General features: G+C 44.1%; 1 protein-coding gene across 1 annotated transcript in view; it reads right to left on the reverse strand.

Annotated features, from left to right (window-relative positions):
• The window catches only part of LOC139531762 (collagen alpha-1(XXVI) chain-like), a 49994-nt gene that overhangs the window by 13426 nt on the left and 14623 nt on the right, over positions 1–21945 (reverse strand). The window contains exons 4-7 of the mRNA XM_071328572.1: positions 2802–2863; positions 2562–2688; positions 2265–2372; positions 1978–2100 (exon numbers count right to left, since the gene is read on the reverse strand). Of these exons, the coding sequence (XP_071184673.1) occupies positions 1978–2100; positions 2265–2372; positions 2562–2688; positions 2802–2863 (420 nt within the window). The remainder of the gene's footprint in view (positions 1–1977; positions 2101–2264; positions 2373–2561; positions 2689–2801; positions 2864–21945) is intronic.

Raw genomic sequence — 21945 nt, forward strand, 5'->3', positions numbered from 1 at the left:
GAATATGGAACAGCAGTTGAAAGACAAGGTAAAGGATTTCACCTTTTTCTCCTTGGCCCTTGATGAGAGCAGTGATGCACGTGACACGGCGCAGTTGTTAATATTCTTACGAGGCATAACCCCAGACTTTGAAATTACAGATGAGCTGAATTCCAAACTACAAGGGAAGGGCCTTTTTGCACATCAGATGTGCAGCCTTGTCAAAGCCTTCAAGGGAAAATTACTCCTCCTGACCCGCCAAGTAGAAGCCAACAATCTCACCCACCTTCCGACACTACTAGTCTGTTCCCTATCAGATGACCAGCGGGATAAATATACATTGCTGCTGTGTGCTTTGAACGGTGAGTTTTCAAAGTGTTGGTTTCCTCTCCTTTCACCTGCAATGTGAATAACGCTCCCACTGACCTGCAACTTGAGTTTATCGATCTTCAGTCTGATGCTGTAATTGGAGAACTATTCAAAACAATGTCACTGACGAGGTTCTATGCATCTCTCGATGAACAAAACTTTCCAAAGATTAGGAGTCATGCTCAGAAGATGTTTGTACTTTTTGGGTCAACCTATGTATGTGAACAGACCTTTTCAGTGATGAAATACAACAAGTCAAGGCACATGTCATCTCTTACTGGCTCTCACCTCTCAGCAATCCTGCGCATAGCGACGTCAGAAACTATACCTGACTCCACTGCTCTAGTCAATGCCCATCAGAGACTCCACTGCTCTAGTCAATGCCCATCAGAGACTCCACTACTCTAGTCAATGCCCATCAGAGACTCCACTGCTCTAGTCAATGCCCATCGGAGACTCCACTGCTCTAGTCAATGCCCATCAGAGACTCCACTGCTCTAGTCAATGCCCATCAGAGACTCCACTGCTCTATTCAATGCCCATCAGAGACTCCACTGCTCTAGTCAATGCCCATCAGAGACTCCACTGCTCTAGTCAATGCCCATCAGAGACTCCACTCCTCACACTGACTAGTTGACATGTAATGTTGAGCTGTCAACACAGTCTCATGATGTATAATCCTGTAATATGATTCTGGCCCGCGATGGCCAAAATATATTCTAATGTGGCCCTTCATGGAAAATAATTGCCCTGGCCTGTCCTATATTGTCCTTCTCCCTTAGCGTGCATATTTATTTCTAGCTGTAACAACTATTCACTATTAGACTTCACATGTCTCACACAGCTAATACTACTACAGGAAGAAGGTAATAAGACTCCAGGATTACAGGAACATTCGAATCATCCACACAGCGGCCAACTGACAGGCTTTATGGGGACTCTTGCTTGACTGATACAGGTATAGGACTTTTTCCAAGGCCTTGTGAGGGCTCAGTATGCTTAACTAAACTCTCATTTTTCCTCTGAGTGTGACTATATTATAGCTCTTGGCAGACCTGTTGCCTGTTGTCCAATGAGGGTTCTTTGATTAGGAACAGAGAGTTTTAACAGGCAAAGAGAGGGCTGTTCCACTGATGGACTTCCCAGATATGGGCCAATGGGACACCTGGCATGCTGAACTATACTGTACACAGGCCCTATAACTTCATAAATGGTCCGTGAACTCCGTGCTATAGGTGAAACTGCACTATGCATGTCAATTGGCTTTAAGGGGTGTCATGACATGTTTTTCTTCCTTCCATAATATGTCCCCCAGTTGGTAGAGGAAATAGGTGAGAGAGTAATGTCTCCAAATATTATCAATGGATTGCTATCAGTAACTTACCTTTGAAACAAGATCTCCACATATATGTTTGGCAGATGGCCCTGAAATAATGGATATTCCAAAATGTCCTAACTGTCAAACTGCCAATGGCAAGAAAGGGGTCAAAAATCACATGAGACTCCTGAAACACTTTCAGAATGAACCATCAGTCATATAAATAAAACTAGTATCCCCATAGGGCTTATGGCTTTCATTTCTTGGTGTAGTTCTTGGATTTAATTTCTTAGTGTAACAGGGATACTCACACTGGCCCAGCTCCCTCAGACCAAACACATCTCCTCTGTGAGAGAAGGGAGAGGCTGGCCCCGGAGACCCCGCTGGCCCAGGTGCACCTCTCTCCCCTGGGGCTCCTCGCTGGCCCTCGGGCCCTGTGGGAACCACAGCACAGTCTGCCTCAACACAACACTGTCTTTACACACAACATACTAATCGAATGTGTGAACATGCATACTGTATGTGCAAGTGCCAAACTGCTTGGTAGCTTAAGTGGTAGTGTATGGGTGTGATACAGATGTGAGGGTAAGACTTATACCTCTGGGTCCCATGGGTCCAGATTTCCCTACGAGGCCTGTCTCTCCGGTGCGTCCAAGGGGTCCCACCACACCTTGGGGTCCAACTGGTCCTGGGGGGCCTCTTGCTCCTTGAACAAAAACTAGTTAACTCAGTCAGAATCCCACCTGATTCAGACACTTTTCTTTTTAATCTTGGTGCACTTTTCTGTAAATTGATAACAACAGAGTCAAATAGCTGCCATGTAAAACTATGGAGGAAGAAAAGTGAATAGTTAACCATCTGAGGTTCAATGAGGTCCTGCAGTAAAGTCCCTCACCCGGTAGGCCAATGGTGGGGGGAGGGATGAGGGTGGGCTGGGGTGCTCCCACCTCGTTATCTGAAGACCTATCTGGGGAGTATCTGAATGGGGGAGGTGGTGGTCCTGCCTCCTCCAGTAACACAATCTGTCACAAAACAAAGTAATATTTGTGTGTTCAGATATGAGATATGAGGCCTTGTTAATAGGTTAATGTATGCAGTACTGTTTAAATAACATGTTTGCTTGATGCAAGCTTACCTTGGACTCAAGGATACTCAGTCTATTGTTCATATCAGTATAGCCAGTGCAGTTCATACATTCTGGGAACAGAGACAGAAAGAAAGAAAGAAAGAAAGAAAGAAAGAAAGACAGAAAGACAGAAAGAAAGAAAGAAAGAAAGAAAGAAAGAGAGACAGAAAGAAAGAAAGAAAGAAAGAGAGACAGAAAGAAAGAAAGAAAGAAAGAAAGAAAGAAAGAAAGAAAGAAAGAAAGAAAGAAAGAAAGAAGAAAAAATGAAGAAAAATAAAAAGGGAGAAGGGGGAGAGAGAGAGAGGCAACAGTTAGTAATACATTGTAGCTTGTTGCTTTAAGTGAGAGATACCATATTATCTCTCAAGTTAGCAGAAACAGATGAGACTCATACCTTTGTCCTTTCAATACATCCATACCAATTCCCAGTGCAATGGTGTGCATTTGCAATAATGCAATTCCAATAGTAGAGGACATGGTTTGGCATATGGTTTGGCTTAAGAAGATACACATTTTCAAGCCAGACTAGCACAAAAGATAAAAACAAACACACAGTGTGTTGGGTCAGACTGTGTTGTTGTAAGAGACAGAGAGAGGGTTCATGTAGTGGCTGGGACATTATGAAGTGTGCCAGTCAAAGCAGCAGCACAGCGGCATGGTGACACAGGATGGAGAGACAGCAAACGCCCTGTGCTGAGATGACATACAGGCTGGAGAGAGGGAAAGAAAGTAGTGAGAGGGAGGTGTTCTACCAACTCCTGGCCAATGTGTCCTTCTCTGTCAGGCAGCTCTGAGACTTGGCATCAGCCATGTGTTCAAACGGCACCGCCACTCTGGCCCGCTCCAGTGCTTGACAGCGACACCCACCACGGTCCACCACCTCTGACAGGACAGCCTTGCCGCTGCCTACTGCCCGGTGCCCGTCTCTCTGCCAACATGCCCAGGCCCAGGATGTCATGTCCTAAAATGCCCTGGGATTTGTAATGGAATGGAACATAGTACAACCACTCTTAGTTCATCTACTGATACTGTGTGATACCTACTGTATACAGTTGAAGTCGGAAGTTTACATACACTTAGGTTGGAGTCATTAAAACTCGTTTTTCAACCACTATGTTTTTGGCAAGTCGGTTAGGACATCTACTTTGTGCATGACACAAGTCATTTTTCCAACAATTGTTTACAGACAGATTATTTCACTTATAATTCACTGTATCACAATTCCAGTGGGTCAGAAGTTTACATACACTAAGTTGACTGTGCCTTTAAACAGCTTGGAAAATTCCAGAAAATTATGTCATGGATTTAGAAGCTTCTGATAGGCTAATTGACATCATTTGAGTCAATTGGAGGTGTACCTGTGGATGTATTTCGAGGCCTACCTTCAAACTCAGTACCTCTTTGCTTGACATCATGGGAAAATCAAAAGAAATCAGCCAAGACCTCAGGAAAACAATTGTAGACCTCCACAAGTCTGGTTCATCCTCAAGGTATTGGAGTTGCCATCAAAGATCGCCGCCACGGCACAACCCAAGGGGGGGGCGCCAACCCAGACAGGAAGATCACGTCAGTGACTCAACCCACTCAAGTGACGCACCCCTCCTAGGGACGGCATGGAAGAGCACCAGTAAGCCAGTGACTCAGCCCCTGTAATAGGGTTAGAGGCAGAGAATCCCAGTGAAAAAGCGTGTGCGAGCAAGGAGGCCTACAATCCTGACTCAGTTACACCAGCTCTGTCAGGAGGAATGGGCCAAAATTCACCCAACTTATTGTGGGAAGCTTGTGGAAGGATACCTGAAACATTTGACCCAAGTTAAACAATTTAAAAGGCATTGCTACCAAATACTAATTGAGTGTATGTAAACTTCTGACCCACTGGGAATGTGATGAAAGAAATAAAAGCTGAAATAAATCATTCTCTCTACTATTATTCTGACATTTCACATTATGAAAACTGACTGACCTAAAACAGGGACTTTTTACTAGGATTAAATGTCAGGAATGATGAAAAACTGAGTTTAAATGTATTTGGTTAAGGTGTGTAAACTTCCAACTTCAACTGTATATGTGGGAATTATATTTCTTACGAAATTGAAAACATAGCCAGGGATATCCTGCACATCAGGCCTATGCTTAGAATCACCTTCATGAACTGCAGTGTTTTATGTACATGGCATTTCCATAGCATTTCACACAAATTCTCAAAGGACTTTATGTTGTCTGTCTGGCGTAACTCTATGGAACTGGTTCCCAAACTTTTTGGTGGTTGAGAACCATTGTAGCTTTTTGAGTTCCCTTGTGACACACCAAGTACACAAACAAAATGGGTTCTAGACAGCACTCCGGTCTTAGGACACAACCCAAAAAAGAATTAGCTGCAAACCACCAGTGAATCCCGACCCATCTATGAAAAATACATCACTATGTTGTCTGGGAAAACATTGTCTGTCATTCAGCTACAGACTACATCAAAGTGTGCATTGTTGACTTGGCATAAAATAAAATAAAATGCTACATGAAATTATGCCATGTGCATGTGGTTATTAATAAGTGGAATTAACATTTATGGCCTAAAAGTCGCGTTTTTCCTCCAGTTTTCTGAGTAATGAATGTGACATCAGCGTGAAGGTGTTTGTTGACACGCGGAATGTGTGCTGCGAATCATGGAACATTGCAAGACCTGAGGTGGGATGCCAAGAGACAGACAAGGGAATGAACAGATCAGAGAGACCCTAAAACACAGTTGTTACACTGTTATAAAATGTGTTTACACTGTTCTTTTCAACTCAAATCAAATTGTAAGTTTCACAAATCCAATTGTATGAGCTCATTTTTTAGGAGGGTTAGTCGCTGCCATGTACACAAAACACTGCAGTTCATGAAGGTGATTCTAAGCATAGGTCTGACGTGCTTTCCCTTGATCAACCACTAGGACATTGTCAATTTCGAATCTTCTCTCTCCCTGGCTATGTTTTCAATCTCGTAAGAAATATAATTCCCACATATATACAGTAGGTATCATTCAGTATCAATAGATGAACTAAGAGTGGTTGTACTATGTTCCATTCCATTACAAATCCCAGGCCACGGAATACGCATGGCAAGAAGACAAGAAGAGAAAGGAGGGTGATGATGATTACCCATTGTCTCCACTGTCAATCATGACAAACTCTGCACTGGGGTCTTTAGTCTGATGAGATTCCAAATTAAAGAGGTTGATTCAAGAGATTCAGGCCATCTGCACAGTGTGTGTGTGTGTGTGTGTGTGTGTGTGTGTGTGTGTGTGTGTGTGTGTGTGTGTGTGTGTGTGTGTGTGTGTGTGTGTGTGTGTGTGTGTGTGTGTGTGTGTGTGTGTGTGTGTGTGTGTGTGTGTGTGTGTGTGTGTGTGTGTGTGTGTGTGTGTGTGTGTGTGTGTGTGTGTGTGTGTGTGTGTGTGTGTGTGTGTGTGTGTGTGTGTGTGTGTGTGTGTGTGTGTGTGTGTGTGTGGTAGAGTTCTGTGGTGGCCTTGGCAGGTTCCCCCAGCAGCCTGAGTGATCTTGAACAGTAACATGACTAATTCACGCACTCAAGCTGCCTGTTGCGTTGATGCACAATCAGGCACTGAAAGCACATTTGCAGCTTTTCCCCCCACACACATTCATATTGCTATATAATGACTGCCAGGAGGCCAGTACAGACAGAATGGTGATGTTTCTCCTGGCATAGGTACTGCAATAACATAAGACAACCTTTTATGGTCACAAAAATGTGCTGTGGGTTTTTGTGGCGTGGTTAGGGTTAGGGTTCCCATGACTGTGGAAGGGCATCAAGGTCGGCAGCAGCTGGATACAGAATGGAATCCATGCAGTGAAGAGGAGTGATAAGACAAAGTTGAGTCCATAACTTTGAAAGTCTCTTGTTGCATGTCTACTGAAAACTCAAGGATCATCTTCAAATATAGCTCAAAATCTATTCCAAAGTTCCTTTATTCATTTTCAACAGCTTACCCATAAAACATAATTGACTCAAGGTGAAATGGAAACGTGCTGCCGGGAAAATATTAAATTCACGCGTCTCTCCTGATGACCGAAGGACAAGTAGTCCCAGCCGCTAGCTGAATTACAGCCTGGTGTAAAACCTGTAGTATGATAAATACAGGCCTGGATGACACTACACATAGCAGGGACGCGATGTTGCCGCCTTGTGATTTTTATTTTAAATGTTTTATTTAACCTTCATTTAACTAGGTGATGACAAGAGTCGGCCATTTTAGCGAACACCACCGTTAACACTTGGCATGAGAGGCACCTCCGTAAGCCTGTGACTGTTGTGAGCACACTGACAGCTCTGCACCACACCTCAACATATAAAGACACACAGGACAAGCTAGTTATTTGAGTGTACTGTATTACATATATATATATACACAGTGGCAAGAAAAAGTATGTGAACCCTTTGGAATTATCTGGACTTCTACATAAATTGGTCATAAAATTTGATCTTCATCTAAGTCACAACAATAGACAAACACAGTCTGCTTAAACTAATAACACACAAACAATTATACATTTTCATGTCTTTATTGAACACACCGTGTAAACATTCACAGAGCAGGGTGGAAAAGTATGTGAACCCTTGGATTTAATAACTGGTTTACCCTCTTTTGGCAGCAATAAACTCAATCAAACATTTTCTGTAGTTGCGGATCAGACCTGCACAACGGTCAGGAGGAATTTTGGACCATTCCTCTTTACAAAACTGTTTCAGTTCAGCAATATTCTTGTGATGTCTGGTGTGAACCGGTCTCTTGAAATCATGCCACAGCATCTCAAATCGGATAGAGGTCAGGACTCTGACTGGGCCAATCCAGAAGGCGTATATTCTTCTGTTGAAGCCATTCTGTTGATTTACTTCTGTGTTTTGGTTCGTTGTCCAACTTCTGTTGAGCTTCAATTGGCGGACAGATAGCCTTACATTCTCCAGCAAAATGTCTTGATAAACTTGGGAATTCATTTTTCCATCGATGATAGCAAGCTGTCCAGGACCTGAGGCAGCAAAGCAGCCCCAAACCATGATGCTCCCTCCACCATACTTTACAGTTGGGATGAGGTTTTGATGTTGGTGTGCTGTGCCTTTTTTTCTACACACATAGTGTTGTGTGTTCCTTCCAAACAACTCAAGTTTAGTTTCATTTGTCCACAGAATATTTTGCCAGTAGCGCTGTGGAGCAACCAGATGCTCTTTTGCGAACTTGAGACGTGCAGCAATGTTTTTTTGGACAGCAGTGGCTTCTTCCGTGGTGTCCTCCCATGAACACCATTCTTGTTTTGTTTAGTGTTTTACGTATCGTAGACTCGTCAACATAGATGTTAGCAGGTTCCAGAGATTTTTGTAAGTCTTTAGCTGACACTCTAGGATTCTTCTTAACCTCATTGAACATTCTGCGCTATACTCTTGCAGTCATCTTTGCAGGACGGCCACTACTAGGGAGAGTAGCAACAGTGCTGAACTTCCTCCATTTATAGACAATTTGTCTTACCGTGCGCCGGCAGAGATGGCCACCTTGCTTCGCGTTCCTAGGAAACTATGCAGTATTTAGTTTTTTTAATGTGTTATTTCTTACAATGTTACCCCAGAAAATCTTAGGTTTTATTACATACAGTCGGGAGGAACTATTGGATATAAGAGCAACGTCAACTCACCAACATTACGACCAGGCATACGACTTTCCCGAAGCGGATCCTCTGTTTGGCCTACCACCCAGGACAATGGATCGGATCCCAGCCGGCGACCCAAAACAACGGCGCCGTAGAAGGGGCAGACGGAGCGGTCTTCTCGTCAGGCTCCGTAGACGGACACATCGTGCACCGCTCCCGAGCATACTACTCGCCAATGTCCAGTCTCTTGACAACAAGGTAGACAAAATCCGAGCAAGGGTAGCATTCCAGAGAGACATCAGAGACTGTAACGTTCTTTGTTTCACGGAAACATGGCTCACTCGAGACATGCTATCTGAGTCGGTACAGCCACCTGGTTTCTTCACGCATTGCGCCGACAGAAACAAGCATCTCTCTTGTAAGAAGAAGGGTGGGGGTGTATGCCTTATGATTAACGAGACGTGTTGTGATCATAACAACATACAGGAACTCAAGTCCTTTTGTTCACCTGACTTAGAATTCCTCACAATCAAATGCCGACCTCACTATCTACCAAGATAATTCTCTTCGATCATAATCACAGTCGTGTATATTCCCCCCCAAGCAGACACATCGATGGCCCTGAAAGAACTTAATTCGACTCTATGTAAACTGGAAACCACATATCCTGAGGCTGCATTTTTTGTAGCTGGAGATTTTAACAAGGCTAATCTCAAAACAAGGCTCCCCAAATTCTATCAGCATATCGATTGTGCTACCAGGGCTGGCAAAACCCTAGACCACTGTTATTCTAACTTCCGCGAAGCATATAAGGCCCTCCCCCGCCCTTCCTTTGGAAAAGCTGACCACGGCTCCATTTTGTTGCTCCCAGCCTATAGACAGAAACTAAAACAGGAAGCTTCCGGCTCAGGTCTATTCAACGCCGGTCCGACCAATTGGATTCCACGCTTCAAGATTGCTTCAATCACGTGGACTGGGATATGTTCCGCATTGCGGCGAACAACAACATTGACGAATAAGCTGATTCGGTGAGCGAGTTTATTAGCAAGTGCATCGGTGATGTTGTCCCCACAGCGTCTATTAAAACATTCCCCAACCAGAAACCGTGGATTGATGGCAGTATTCGTGCAAAACTGAAAGCGCGAACCACTGCTTTTAATCAGGGCAAGGTGACCGGAAACATGACCGAATACAAACAGTGTAGCTATTCCCTCAGCAAGGCAATCAAACAAGCTAAGCGTCAGTATAGAGACAAAGTGGAGTCGCAATTCAATGGCTCAGACACGAGAGGTATGTGGCAGGGTCTACAGTCAATCACGGACTACAAAAGAAAAACCAGCCCTGTCGCGGACCACGATGTCTTGCTCCCAGTCAGACTAAGAACGTTTTTGCTCGCTTTGAGGACAATACAGTGTCACAGACACGGCCCACTACCAAAACCTGCGGGCTCTTCTTCACTATATCCAACGTGAGTAAAACATTTAAACGTGTTAACCCTCGCAAGGCTGAAGGCCCAGACGGCATCCCCGGCCGTGTCCTCAGAGCATGCGCAGACCAGCTGGCTGATGTGTTTACAGACATATTCAATCAATCCCTATCCCAGTCTGCTGTTCCCACACGCTTCAAGAGGGCCACCATTGTGGTGGAAAGCTAAGGTAACTGAGCTAAACGACTATCGCCCATAGCACTCACTTCCGTCATCATGAAGTGCTTTGAGAGATTAGTCAAGGACCATATCATCTCCACCCTATCTGACACCCTAGCCCCACTCCAATTTGCATACCGCCCCAATAGGTCCACAGAAGACGCAATCGCCATCACACTGCACACTGCCCTAACCCATTTGGACAAGAGGAATACCTATGTAAGAATGCTGTTCATCGATTACAGCTCAGCATTTAACACCATAGTACCCTCCAAACTCATCATTAAGCTCGAGACCCTGGGTCTCGACCCCGCACTGTGCAACTGGGTCCTGGACTTCCTGACGGGCCACCCCCAGGTGGTGAGGGTAGGTAACAACATCTCCACCCCGCTGATCCTCAACACTGGGTCCCCACAAGGGTGGGTTCTCAGCGCTCTCCTGTACTCCCTGTTCACCCACGACTGCGTGGCCATGCACGCCTCCAACTCAATCATCAAGTTTGCAGACGACACTACAGTGGTAGGCTTGATTACCAACAACGACGAGACGGCCTACAGGAAGGAGGTGAGGGCCCTCGGAGTGTGGTGTCAGGAAAATAACCTCACACTCAATGTCAACAAAACAAAGGAGATGATCGTGGACTTCAGGAAACAGCAGAGGGAGCAGCCCCCTATCTACATTGACGGGACAGTAGTGGAGAGGGTGGAAAGTTTTAAGTTCCTCGGCGTACACATCACGGACAAACTGAAATGGTCCACCCACACAGACAGCGTGGTGAAGAAGGCGCAGCAGCGCCTCTTCAACCTCAGGAGGCTGAAGAAATTTGGCTTGTCACCAAAAACACTCACAAACTTTTACAGATGCACAATCGAGAGCATCTTGTCGGGCTGTATCACCGCCTGGTACAGCAACTGCTCCGCCCATAACCGTAAGGCTCTCCAGAGGGTAGTGAGGTCTGCACAACGCATCACCGGGTGCAAACTACCTGCCCTCCAGGACACCTCCACCACCCGATGTCACACGAAGGCCAAAAAGATCATCAAGGACAACAACCACCCGAGCCACTGCCTGTTCACCCCGCTATCATCCAGAAGGTGAGGTCAGTACAGGTGCATCAAAGCGGGGACCGAGAGACTGAAAAACAGCTTCTATCTCAAGGCCATCAGACTTTTAAACAGCCATCACTAACATTGAGTGGCTGCTGCCAACATACTGACTCAACTCTAGCCATTTTAATAATGGAAAAATTGATGTAATCAATTTATCACTAGCCACTTTATATAATGCTTACATACCCTACATTACTCATCTCATATGTATATACTGTACTCCATACCATCTACTGCATCTTGCCATCTTGATGCAATGTATCACTAGCCACTTTAAACAATGGCACTTTATATAATGTTTTAATACCCTACATTACTCATCTCATATGTATATACTGTACTCTATACCATCTACTGCATCTTGCCTATGCCGTTCGTCTATCACTCATTCATATATTTTTATGTACATATTCGTATTAATTCCTTTACACTTGTGTGTATAAGGTAGTTGTTGTTAGGTTATATTACTTGTTAGATATTACTGCATGGTCGGAACTAGAAGCACAAGCATTTCGCTACACTCGCATTAACATCTGCTAACCATGTGTATGTGACAAATACATTTGATTTTGATTTGATTTTGACTGATGAACATCAAGGCTTTTATATATACTTTTGTAACCCTTTCCAGCTTTATACAAGTCAACAATTCTTAATCTTGGGTCTTCTGAGATCTCTTTGTTTGAGGCATGGTTCACATCAGGCAATGCTTCTTGTGAAAAGCAAACTCAAATTTTGTGAGTGTTTTTTATAGGGGAGGGCAGCTCTAACCAACATCTCCAATCTCGTCTCAATGATTGTATTCCAGGTTAGCTGACTCCAATTAGCTTTTGGAGAAGTCATTAGCCTAGGGGTTCACATACTTTTTCCAACATGCACTGTGAATGTTTAAACGATGTATTCAATATAGACAAGAAAAATACAAGAATTTGTATGTTAGTTTAAGCACACTGTGTTTGTCTATTGTTGTGACTTAGATGAAGATCAGATCTAATTTTATGACCAATTTATGCAGAAATCCAGATCATTCCAAAGGGTTCACATACTTTTTCTTGCCACTGTATATATATATATACAGAGAGAGAGAGAGAGAGAGAGAGAGAGAGAGAGAGAGAGAGAGAGAGAGAGAGAGAGAGAGAGAGAGAGAGAGAGAGAGAGAGAGAGAGAGAAAATATAAACACAACTTGCAACAATTTCAAAGATTTTACTGAGTTACAGTTCCTTTCCTCTAAAAATATATGAATGAGTGATAGACGAACGGCGAGAGAGAGAGAGAGAGAGAGAGAGAGAGAGAGAGAGAGAGAGAGAGAGAGAGAGAGAGAGAGAGAGAGAAAATATAAACACAACTTGCAACAATTTCAAAGATTTTACTGAGTTACAGTTCCTTTCCTCTCCACACCACTGCCACTCTCTGTTGTCATCTATGTATAGTCACTTGAATTAACTCTACCTACATGTACATACTACCTCAACTAACCGGTGCCCCCGCACATTGACTCTGTACCGGCACCCCCCTGTATATATTGTTATTTTCTACTGCTCCTCTTTAATTATTTGTTACTTTAATCTCTTATTCTTATCTGTATTTTTTGAAACTGCAATTGTAACGGATGTGAAATGGCTAGCTAGTTAGCGAGTACGCGCTAGTAGCGTTTCAATCAGTTACGTCACTTGCTCTGAAACCTATTAGTAGTGTTGCCCCTTGCTCTGCAAGGGCCGCGGCCGTTGTGGAGCGATGGGTAACGATGCTTCGTGGGCGACCGTTGTTGATGTGTGCAGAGGGTCCCTGGTTCGCGCCCGTGTCGGGGCGAGGGGACGGTACTAAAGTTATACTGTTACACAATGTCGGTTAGGGTCTCGTAAGTAAGCATTTCACTGTAAGGTCCATACCTGTTGTATTCGTCGCATGTGACTAATAAAATTTGATTTAATAAGGAAATCAGTCAATTGAAATAAGTTACTTTAACTGGCAGAATAGCTATTGTCAAAATGAATATATTGCCACGGCTGAATTTTAGTAGTTCAATGCATTGTCTCCCTCTTCTGGTTATTGGGATAAAATCCAGAGTGCGGTTTAAAAATGTACATGGAAAGGTACGCGATCCCGCATAAAACTAACACATTTACAAGAGAGAGAACGAAATAGGAGGACTATCCATACCAAACTTTAAATTGTATTTCCAGGCACTAGCATTTCGTCCCATCCTAAATTGGTTTAGACATGATTCTTCCGCACCCTGGCTGAGTTTAGAGAGATATATGTTGTCTCCTATTGACCTGGAAGAGGTGGTCTTCTACGCTTTGTTCCTATTATTGCTCACACAATCTCTATTTGGTGCAAAATGTTAAAACAATGTAACTGGGAATCAAAATGGCATGCCCATTCTCCAATATTTCATAATAATGCCTTGCGATCTGGAGGGCGGCCTTTTGCATCCCCTCAATGGTCCAAATGTGGAATTCGTACCCTTGCCGATATCAAGGACAAAAATGGTTTGAGAACATTCCAAGATTTGACAACTTTTTTCTATATTTACAACTTAGGTCAGCTATGCTGGCCTATGGAGTCTCTTGGGAACACAACTACCGAACCATCCAATGAGGGTATTTATAAATAAATGATCTGGACTCCTGAAACGACTGATCTGACGTGGGAGTGCCCTGTAGTTAAATGCTTCTGGGACAAAGTTACAAAATTAATTTCGAAATGCATGAATGTAAATATTCAATGCTTTGCATCTACTATGTTGCTTAACGATGATAGCTCCTTGAATCTCAATAAATCTGAGACAATTGCTGCTGGCAGGCTGCACTTTTGCAAAATAATATGTTGGCTCAAATACACTTGACTTTGTAAAGAATAATCTCAGATAAAGCCCAAAATCTATAAAGCCCAAACATACAAATAAAATATACAGTATATATTGGTGGTATGGGGGGAGGAGTCATTGACAAGCAACCTTAGTTGATGGGGGTGGGGGGGTGAAGGCGTGGAAAACATGGTTTCCGGATGGGGGGGCGGGAAGTAGATTGTTGGATGGAGACATGCTGGATGGGTGGGGTTGGGGGAATGGGATGGGAGGTTCGGGGTGGAGGCTCACTTCTTTTTGTTGATTTTTTTCCTTTACATGCTATATTTATTGTTACTTCTTGTGGTATGATCATGTGGATCAATACTTTGTATTTGTGTACTTAAAAAAAGTTTATTTTGAGTAGCAGCCCAAAGGTGGATGCGAGCAAACTATGAAATTATATGAGTTTCATGCCCCCCCCCCCCCACACACAAACACACCAGAAAATTACCAAATAAAAAAAGAAATAGTTTAAAAAAGGAGACAGGACAGGAGATGCAGTTTCAGCACAAAAAACTAGTTGACATTTTGGGGCGAGAGAGTGAAAGATAGATGAGCCGCTAAACTAACAGCCAGACTGTGGCCTGTCTAAACTCATAAAGACCTGTTTTCACTTACCCCTGAGGAGAAACTCCCAGCCACATATTGACCTGAACCCCTGAGCCTCCTCCTCCTGCTGCCTCACAGAGGTCAAGGGTGGACGTGCAGGATGGGCAGAAGTGAAGAAACTGGCTCCTCAACACAGGAACAAACTTGAAGAGTTATAGGCTGTAATTGCTGCCTCATTTGGCATCATGTTAAACAGATCATGTCCAGCAGGATGGAGCCTCGATATCTAGCGTACACGCTAGTATTTTGTCAGTTTGCTCAAGACTATCATTGCCATCAATACATGATTACACAAAAATGATGCCTGCACATTTCAAGTTAGGATTTGGCCCAGTGTGCAATGGGGGGGGGGGGGGGGGGGGGGGGTGACTGTACAATGTCTATCCCTACCTCTATAAGAGGAAGATACCGATCATAAACAGCCTTGTAGACAGATAACTTATCTTCCACACCTGCTAGTATTTTTCACCTCATGCGGTGTAGCTATTAGGGTGGATCCATCTTGTCTTTTAAAACCATTATGATACATAGTTCTGTGATGGATTTAGTTCTTGCTATATTTCTTTTGTCTTACTTTGTTACAGATACCGTACAGTGTACAGTCAACGTCTCCTCCTTTCTTCCTCTTCCACAGTAAGAGATATGAATTTATGAACTGTTGACCTTGACGGTGCTTGTCTCTGCTCCATGGATCTGAGGCTAAGGTAAGTCTATACGAGTCACATTTCAAAAGATGAAGTGCGCCCAGAGTCCGACATCCTGGCACAGACTGCTGTCTGGTCTAAACCCAGGCGTGCTTTTCCTGCGGTGTAGTGTACCACTGGGTAAAGGTCTACCTTCAGACCACTGGACAGGGGAGAGGAGGTGGAAAATACAGATGTTCTCTTCAGTCGGCAGTAAAAGAGAGCGAGAGAGGGAGACACCCCCTGAAGACAATGAAGTATGCAGACCCAGAGAGGTGAATACTTTCCCAGATGGAGAGATGGGGTGGAGGACCCATTGGACATTTTTTGGCAGCAACTCCACTGGTTCACGAGAGGCAGTAAGCAGATGATAAGGACAGTTGAGGTTTTGAAATGTAGACACCATACGCATGCACGCTTCGCACATATGCCCAAACACACACACACCGACTTGAATAGAGGAACAGATGAGTTATGAAGCATCTTCACGGTGAAAAGTTCATTGCAATAAACTACACGCAAAACAAATACACATAAACAATCTCACCACACTCACGGAACACACCCATCGACACATAGTTGTGGAGGAAGATGTTTCTGGAAATGTTGCTTTGCAGCTCAGGGCATAAAAACACCAGTCTCCCTCATCGACAGAGCTGGGCTAATAATAGCACATCCCCCAAACAAAACAAATGGGTCTACAACCTCTTCCTATGCCTATTTTACAGTATGTACAGTGTGTAAAGCACAATATTTATACTGCATGAGTCCAGCTGCAAGCTAATCCTGATCCAGACCATTGTATACCACCTCTTGCAGAATGAGATTGTTAGACTAGGTCTCCCTGGTGCAGATTTGACAGACCACTCTCTGAGGTGGTCTCTAGCTGTCTGACTGTACCCATAAACAAAATAGACTTGATCACACAAACACAGCTCAAAACAAAGCACAAGCCACTACTTAGTGGTGAAATTGTCATAAAAGACCAAATGGGGGACATTCCCTCTTCTCGTCCCCTATGCGATGTCTAGCCCCAATCCAACTAACCCAAGCCACAACAACAAGACGAATTCTAAACAATCACTCACAAACTTGCAGATCCTGTGTCTGTCTTAAAACTAACAAAACCTACATTGTTAGTGATTCCATTGACATGAACTGTTCTAACTACGTTTTCTTGTTTCAATGTCTGTTGTGCCTGATGAGATGGTTATCGCCATATAATATAAGGCACTTAGAGACCTTGCGGATACCATTCATTGTACTTCATCTACTTTATTACTGCGTTATGCGCGACCATTCAGAATAAAGTGGTGGTATCATCTGACTGAGTCAGACTCAGAGATGTAAACGGAGCTGGGTGGATCTGGCAGACTTTATCAACGTGAGGGGGAGACCTCCCTGCTGAGGAGCGTTTGACACATTTCTCAGCTCGAACACTCAAAACTATGCGAAATTTTAAATGCTCAAAGGAATGAATGATTCCATGCCTTGTGTAATTCAGACCTTCTGGTACTGTACAGTAACAGGGGTCATATGCTCTCACTTAACGGCCCTTTTAAGGTTTACAACTCACGCACTAAAATGTACATACGTACGTACGCACAGAAATCTTTAAGAGTGCTTTGTGTTTAAGAGTAAGATGGATGGACTGTTGACAGGGCTGATTGTGCTATCTGATTAAAACAGGGAGCCATGTAGCCATCTAGGCTTTTTTTTTTTAAAGCTCCTAAATGAAACTAGCAGTCTCTTCTGTAGGCCAATAGACATCAAAAGGGGACCATTGAGCTCTCCCAGAAGTTTGGTTGGTGCATAAAATCTGTGAATTCAGATAAATAAAAAGGTGTGATGGGTCCGCACTCAAAAAGATGTTGCATAAAGCTTACTACATTTTTGGATTGTTGTATTATTTTCACTGCATCAGGGATAGCGTACACAGACGTTTTGGCTTTGCAGCTTTCTTCAGTGTGTAGGTACACATCTTTTTCATTCATAGACACAGAAAGGTCACTGTGAAGTATTAACTGTGTTTAGTTACTCGACAGATGGGTACGCCAGCTGTTTTGCGAAGTATCCCATTCCAAACAGTTGCTTATAAAGGACGTCTCAAAATGATGGCAGATTCTGGAATTACAGTATTACTTGAGTTGGAGGAATGAAGCTTGATTAAACTGCTGGCTTACAAAGAGCTCTGCAATCAGCTGGCATGTGGCTGAATGCTAAATGGAGCTCCCCGGTAGAAGTGGCCAGCCCCCACCCCTCCCTCAGCGGTCAGTCAGAGTTGGGCCTGGCTGTGTCTTCTCAGTCTCCTTAGTTCTGGCAGATTTACGGGAGGTCACAGTGTGGCAAGTTTAGGCACACTTCCTGGTGGACTGTCAATTCCCCAACATACTAACTCAAGGTAACTCAAGGAGTCAAAGTGATTTGAGTAAAGAGCTGTGGAAAAATGTGCTTTCAGTTTGGGCAAGCATTGCACAAAAGATATCTGAACCCTAGTGGAGGATACATATGCTAAAGTAAAACTTTGTCAGGGGATACTTTTAGTAGTCATTCTACACTCCACGTCCACTGTCCCCAGCCATGATGCTTTGATGGAAGATGGAACTTGAAGTCAAACCATAATAAGTCATTGTGTCCTGCTTGTTTTCTCATAGCTCTCCGCAGTTTCCTACAGTGTGCAGCTGCTCCTCTTATGTCTTTATCATCCAAACAACATTCTCAGTGTTCTCCTGTTTCCCATGCTACAAGCCCAAGCAAATAACACCAGGGAGAGGATTTGATCGTGCCGCTATCACAATGAGTCTGCAGGAATTTATGGGAAAACAGGTTGGCCAAAGATTGTCTGCATTGAACACCATCCTCTTCATAACTCAAAGTGGGACAAACCGTACCCCCAAACACATCAACTCCATGATCCCAGACTAACTCCAATTTGCATACCGTCCCAACAGCTCCATAGATGACGCAATCTCAATTGCACTCCACACTGCCCTCACCCATCTAGATAAGAGGAATACTTATGTGAGAATGCTGTTCATTGACTACAGCTCAGCGTTCAACACCATAGTCCCCTCCGAGCTCGTCACCAAGCTTAGGACCCTGGGACTGAAAATGGTGCTTCAGAGGGTGGTGTAGACAGCCCAGTACATCACTGGGGCTGAGCTCCTTGACATTCAGGACCTGGCCATCCAGGCGGTGTGAAAAGAAGGCCCAGAGCATGGTTAAAGACTCCAGACACCAAGCCATAGACTGTTCTCTCGGGCTTCCGCACGGCAAGCAGTACCGGTGCATCAAGTCTGACACCAACAGGCTCCTGAACAGCTTCTATACCCAAGCCATAAGACTGCTAAATGGCTAACTAAATAGCTAACAAAATGACTACACGGACTATCTGAGTTGACTCATGTATTTGATAAAAATCTCTATGAACACTCACAGGGTCCTACATACTCACGCACACTGACACTCCAGCACACACACAAACACTCCATAATTTACTCACACACACAATATGCACATACACTTATACTGACTCTACACACACGCACACCCACTCACATACAATCATCATATTCACTGCTGCTACTCTGTTTATCATATATCCTGATGGCTAGTCACCTTACCCCTTTATATACAGTTGAAGTCAGAAGTTTACATACACCTTCGCAAAATAACATTTAATCCTAGTAAAAATTCCCTGTCTTAGGTCAGTTCGTATCGCCACTTTGTTTTAAGAATGTGAAATGTCAGAATAATAGTATAGAGAATGATTTATTTGTGGTTTTATTACTTTCATCATTCCCTGTGAGTCAGAAGTTTACATACACTCAATTAGTATTTGGTAGCATTGCCTTTAAATTGTTTAACTTGGGTCAAACGTTTGCGTAGCCTTCCACAAGCTTCCCACAATAAGTTGGGTGAATTTTGGCCAATTCCTCCTGACAGAGCTGGTGTAACTGAGTCAGGTTTGTAGGCCTCCTTGCTCGCACACGCTTTTTCACTGGGATTCTCTGCCTCTAACCCTATTACAGGGGCTGAGTCACTGGCTTACTGGTGCTCTTCCATGCTGTCCCTAGGAGGGGTGCGTCACTTGAGTGGGTTGAGTCACTGACGTGATCTTCCTGTCTGGGTTGGCGCCCCCCTTTGGGTTGTGCCGTGGCGGAGATCTTTGTGGGCTATACTCGGCCTTGTCTCAGGATGGTAAGTTGGTGGTTGAAGATTTCCCTCTAGTGGTGTGGGGGCTGTGCTTTGGCAAAGTGGGTGGGGTTATATCCTGCCTGTTTGACCCTGTCCGGGGGTGTCATCGGATGGGGCCACAGTGTCTCCTGACCCCTCCTGTCTCAGCCTCCAGTATTTATGCTGCAGTAGTTTATGTGTCGGGGGGCTAGGGTCAGTCTGTTATATCTCGAGTACTTCTCCTGTCTTATCCGGTGTTCTGTGTGAATTTAAGTATGCTCTCTCTAATTCTCTCTTTCTCTCTTTCTTTCTCTCTCTCGGAGGACCTGAGCTCTAGGACCATGCCTCAGGACTACCTGGCATGATGACTCCTTGCTGTCCCCAGTCCACCTGGTCGTGCTGCTGCTCCAGTTTCAACTGTTCTGCCTACGGCTATGGAACCCTGACCTGTTCACCGGATGTGCTATCTGTCCCAGACCTGCTGTTTTCAACTCTCTAGTGACAGCAGGAGCGGTAGAGATACTCTTAATGATCTCCTATGAAAAGCCAACTGACATTTACTCCTGAGGTGCTGACTTGTTGCACCCTCGACAACTACTGTGATTATTATTATTTGACTTTGTTGGTCATTTATGAAAATTTGAACATCTTGGCAATGTTCTGTTATAATCTCCACCCGGCACAGACAGAAGAGGACTGGCCACCCCTCATAGCCTGGTTCCTCTCTAGGTTTCTTCCTAGGTTTTGGCCTTTCTAGGGAGTTTTTCCTAGCCACCGTGTTTCTACACCTGCATTGCTTGCTGTTTGGGGTTTTAGGCTGGGTTTCTGTACAGCACTTTGAGATATCAGCTGATGTAAGAAGGCCTATATAAATCGATTTGATTTGATTTGGCATAGTGTGAGTCTATGTCCCACTCTGAACCTGAACCCTAACCCTTAACCTCTAGGGAAGTGAGCCGGATCCCTCTCTTACGGCCTGTGGGGCCACAGTGTGTCCACCTGTCCCGTTCAGCTGTCTTCTACCATTTCCTGCTCTGCAATCCACTGCGCTCCACTGTCTATCTGTCTGTCTGCCTGGTTCTCATGTTCCTTGGTGCAATGTGTCATGCCATTCCATTTTGATTATCACTTACCAAAGCTGATATATATTGGCAGTTGGATGAACAACTGACGGAAGCTTAATGGGACAATTTATCTTTTCCAGTCTAAGGTTGTGGTTATTGCTTGCTACTAAGCGATATGGGCCGGTCCAGCTTGAGAACTTCCTATTCAAGAAAAATACAAACTTGGTTCTCACAATCAAACCACTGTTTGCGCGTATGAACCGTATCTCTGTAGTGCGTTAATAATAGTAAACTAATGTATGTTTTTCCTTACGGTAGGTAGAGCTAGCATCTGTTTATGTTTTCCATACTCTTATCAATCAGTAAGTTGCAAGACGACAGCAATATGTGGAATTCATGTGAATGGTGGAGAATGTTCTCAGATGTTAAATTAGCCATGTGATGATATGAAACAAGTTATGGAAAAACAAATAATCTGCATTATAATCAGTTCACTTGAGGACAAACAGAAACAGAGTTTACATGGCAGATTTCCAGGCAAAGGTGCAAGGTTGTGTGAGTTAACCCTGTTACATCTGGGGTGCATTAATGAACTACAAACACATATCCACTCAAACCACTTCTTACCGGACACGTCTCTACATTGTAACACACACGCTCAAATTTATGTGGCTGTACTACAGAGAAATATATGGGTCGACGTGACCCAATGCAACCCAACACGACCCAGTCTTGGGAAGTCTGTTTGCCAAAACCATTAAACACATTGACCTGAAAAATAACAATGGGGACTCAACATATGTAGATCTGGGTTTCATGACAGAGTTATCAATCACTTCCAGTTACCATGAGGGAAAAACCCTTGTTCACCTTGAAATGTAATCAAACATGTTGACTGTTTGAGCTTCCACATAAGAATAGCAATAGGGCATTTCCCAAATTTCGATGATCCCTTTTTTCTAAAAACATAAAACACAGGTGAGATAAATTAGAAAGCCAGTGTTCACAACGCAGCACCAGGGATGGATGGATACATGGCAGAGATGGGGGCACTGAGGAGCACTGGGCAGGTCCTGGCACAGCCCCAGTTGAGCTCTTTAACCACTGCCCCATTAATGTTTTAGATATGGACTACAAAATATCCCCGGACATTGCTCAGCCAGAGATAGGCATCAGAAAGGCCGTGTCGGAGGACGAGGGAAGTAGGGGGGACCGAGGTGGAAGGGGAAATGAGAACCAGGCTCCAGAGTCCCCCGGCGTTGTGATTCCCCTCCAGTCTCACAACCAGAGGGGATGGAAGAACTCATCAGGACCTTACATAAACACTGCCTGGTTCTCTCTACAACACACCCCAAGATCACTGCTGGAGAACTCCATCA

This window comes from Salvelinus alpinus, chromosome 1 (genome assembly GCF_045679555.1).
Source record: "Salvelinus alpinus chromosome 1, SLU_Salpinus.1, whole genome shotgun sequence".
Taxonomy (NCBI): domain Eukaryota; kingdom Metazoa; phylum Chordata; class Actinopteri; order Salmoniformes; family Salmonidae; genus Salvelinus; species Salvelinus alpinus.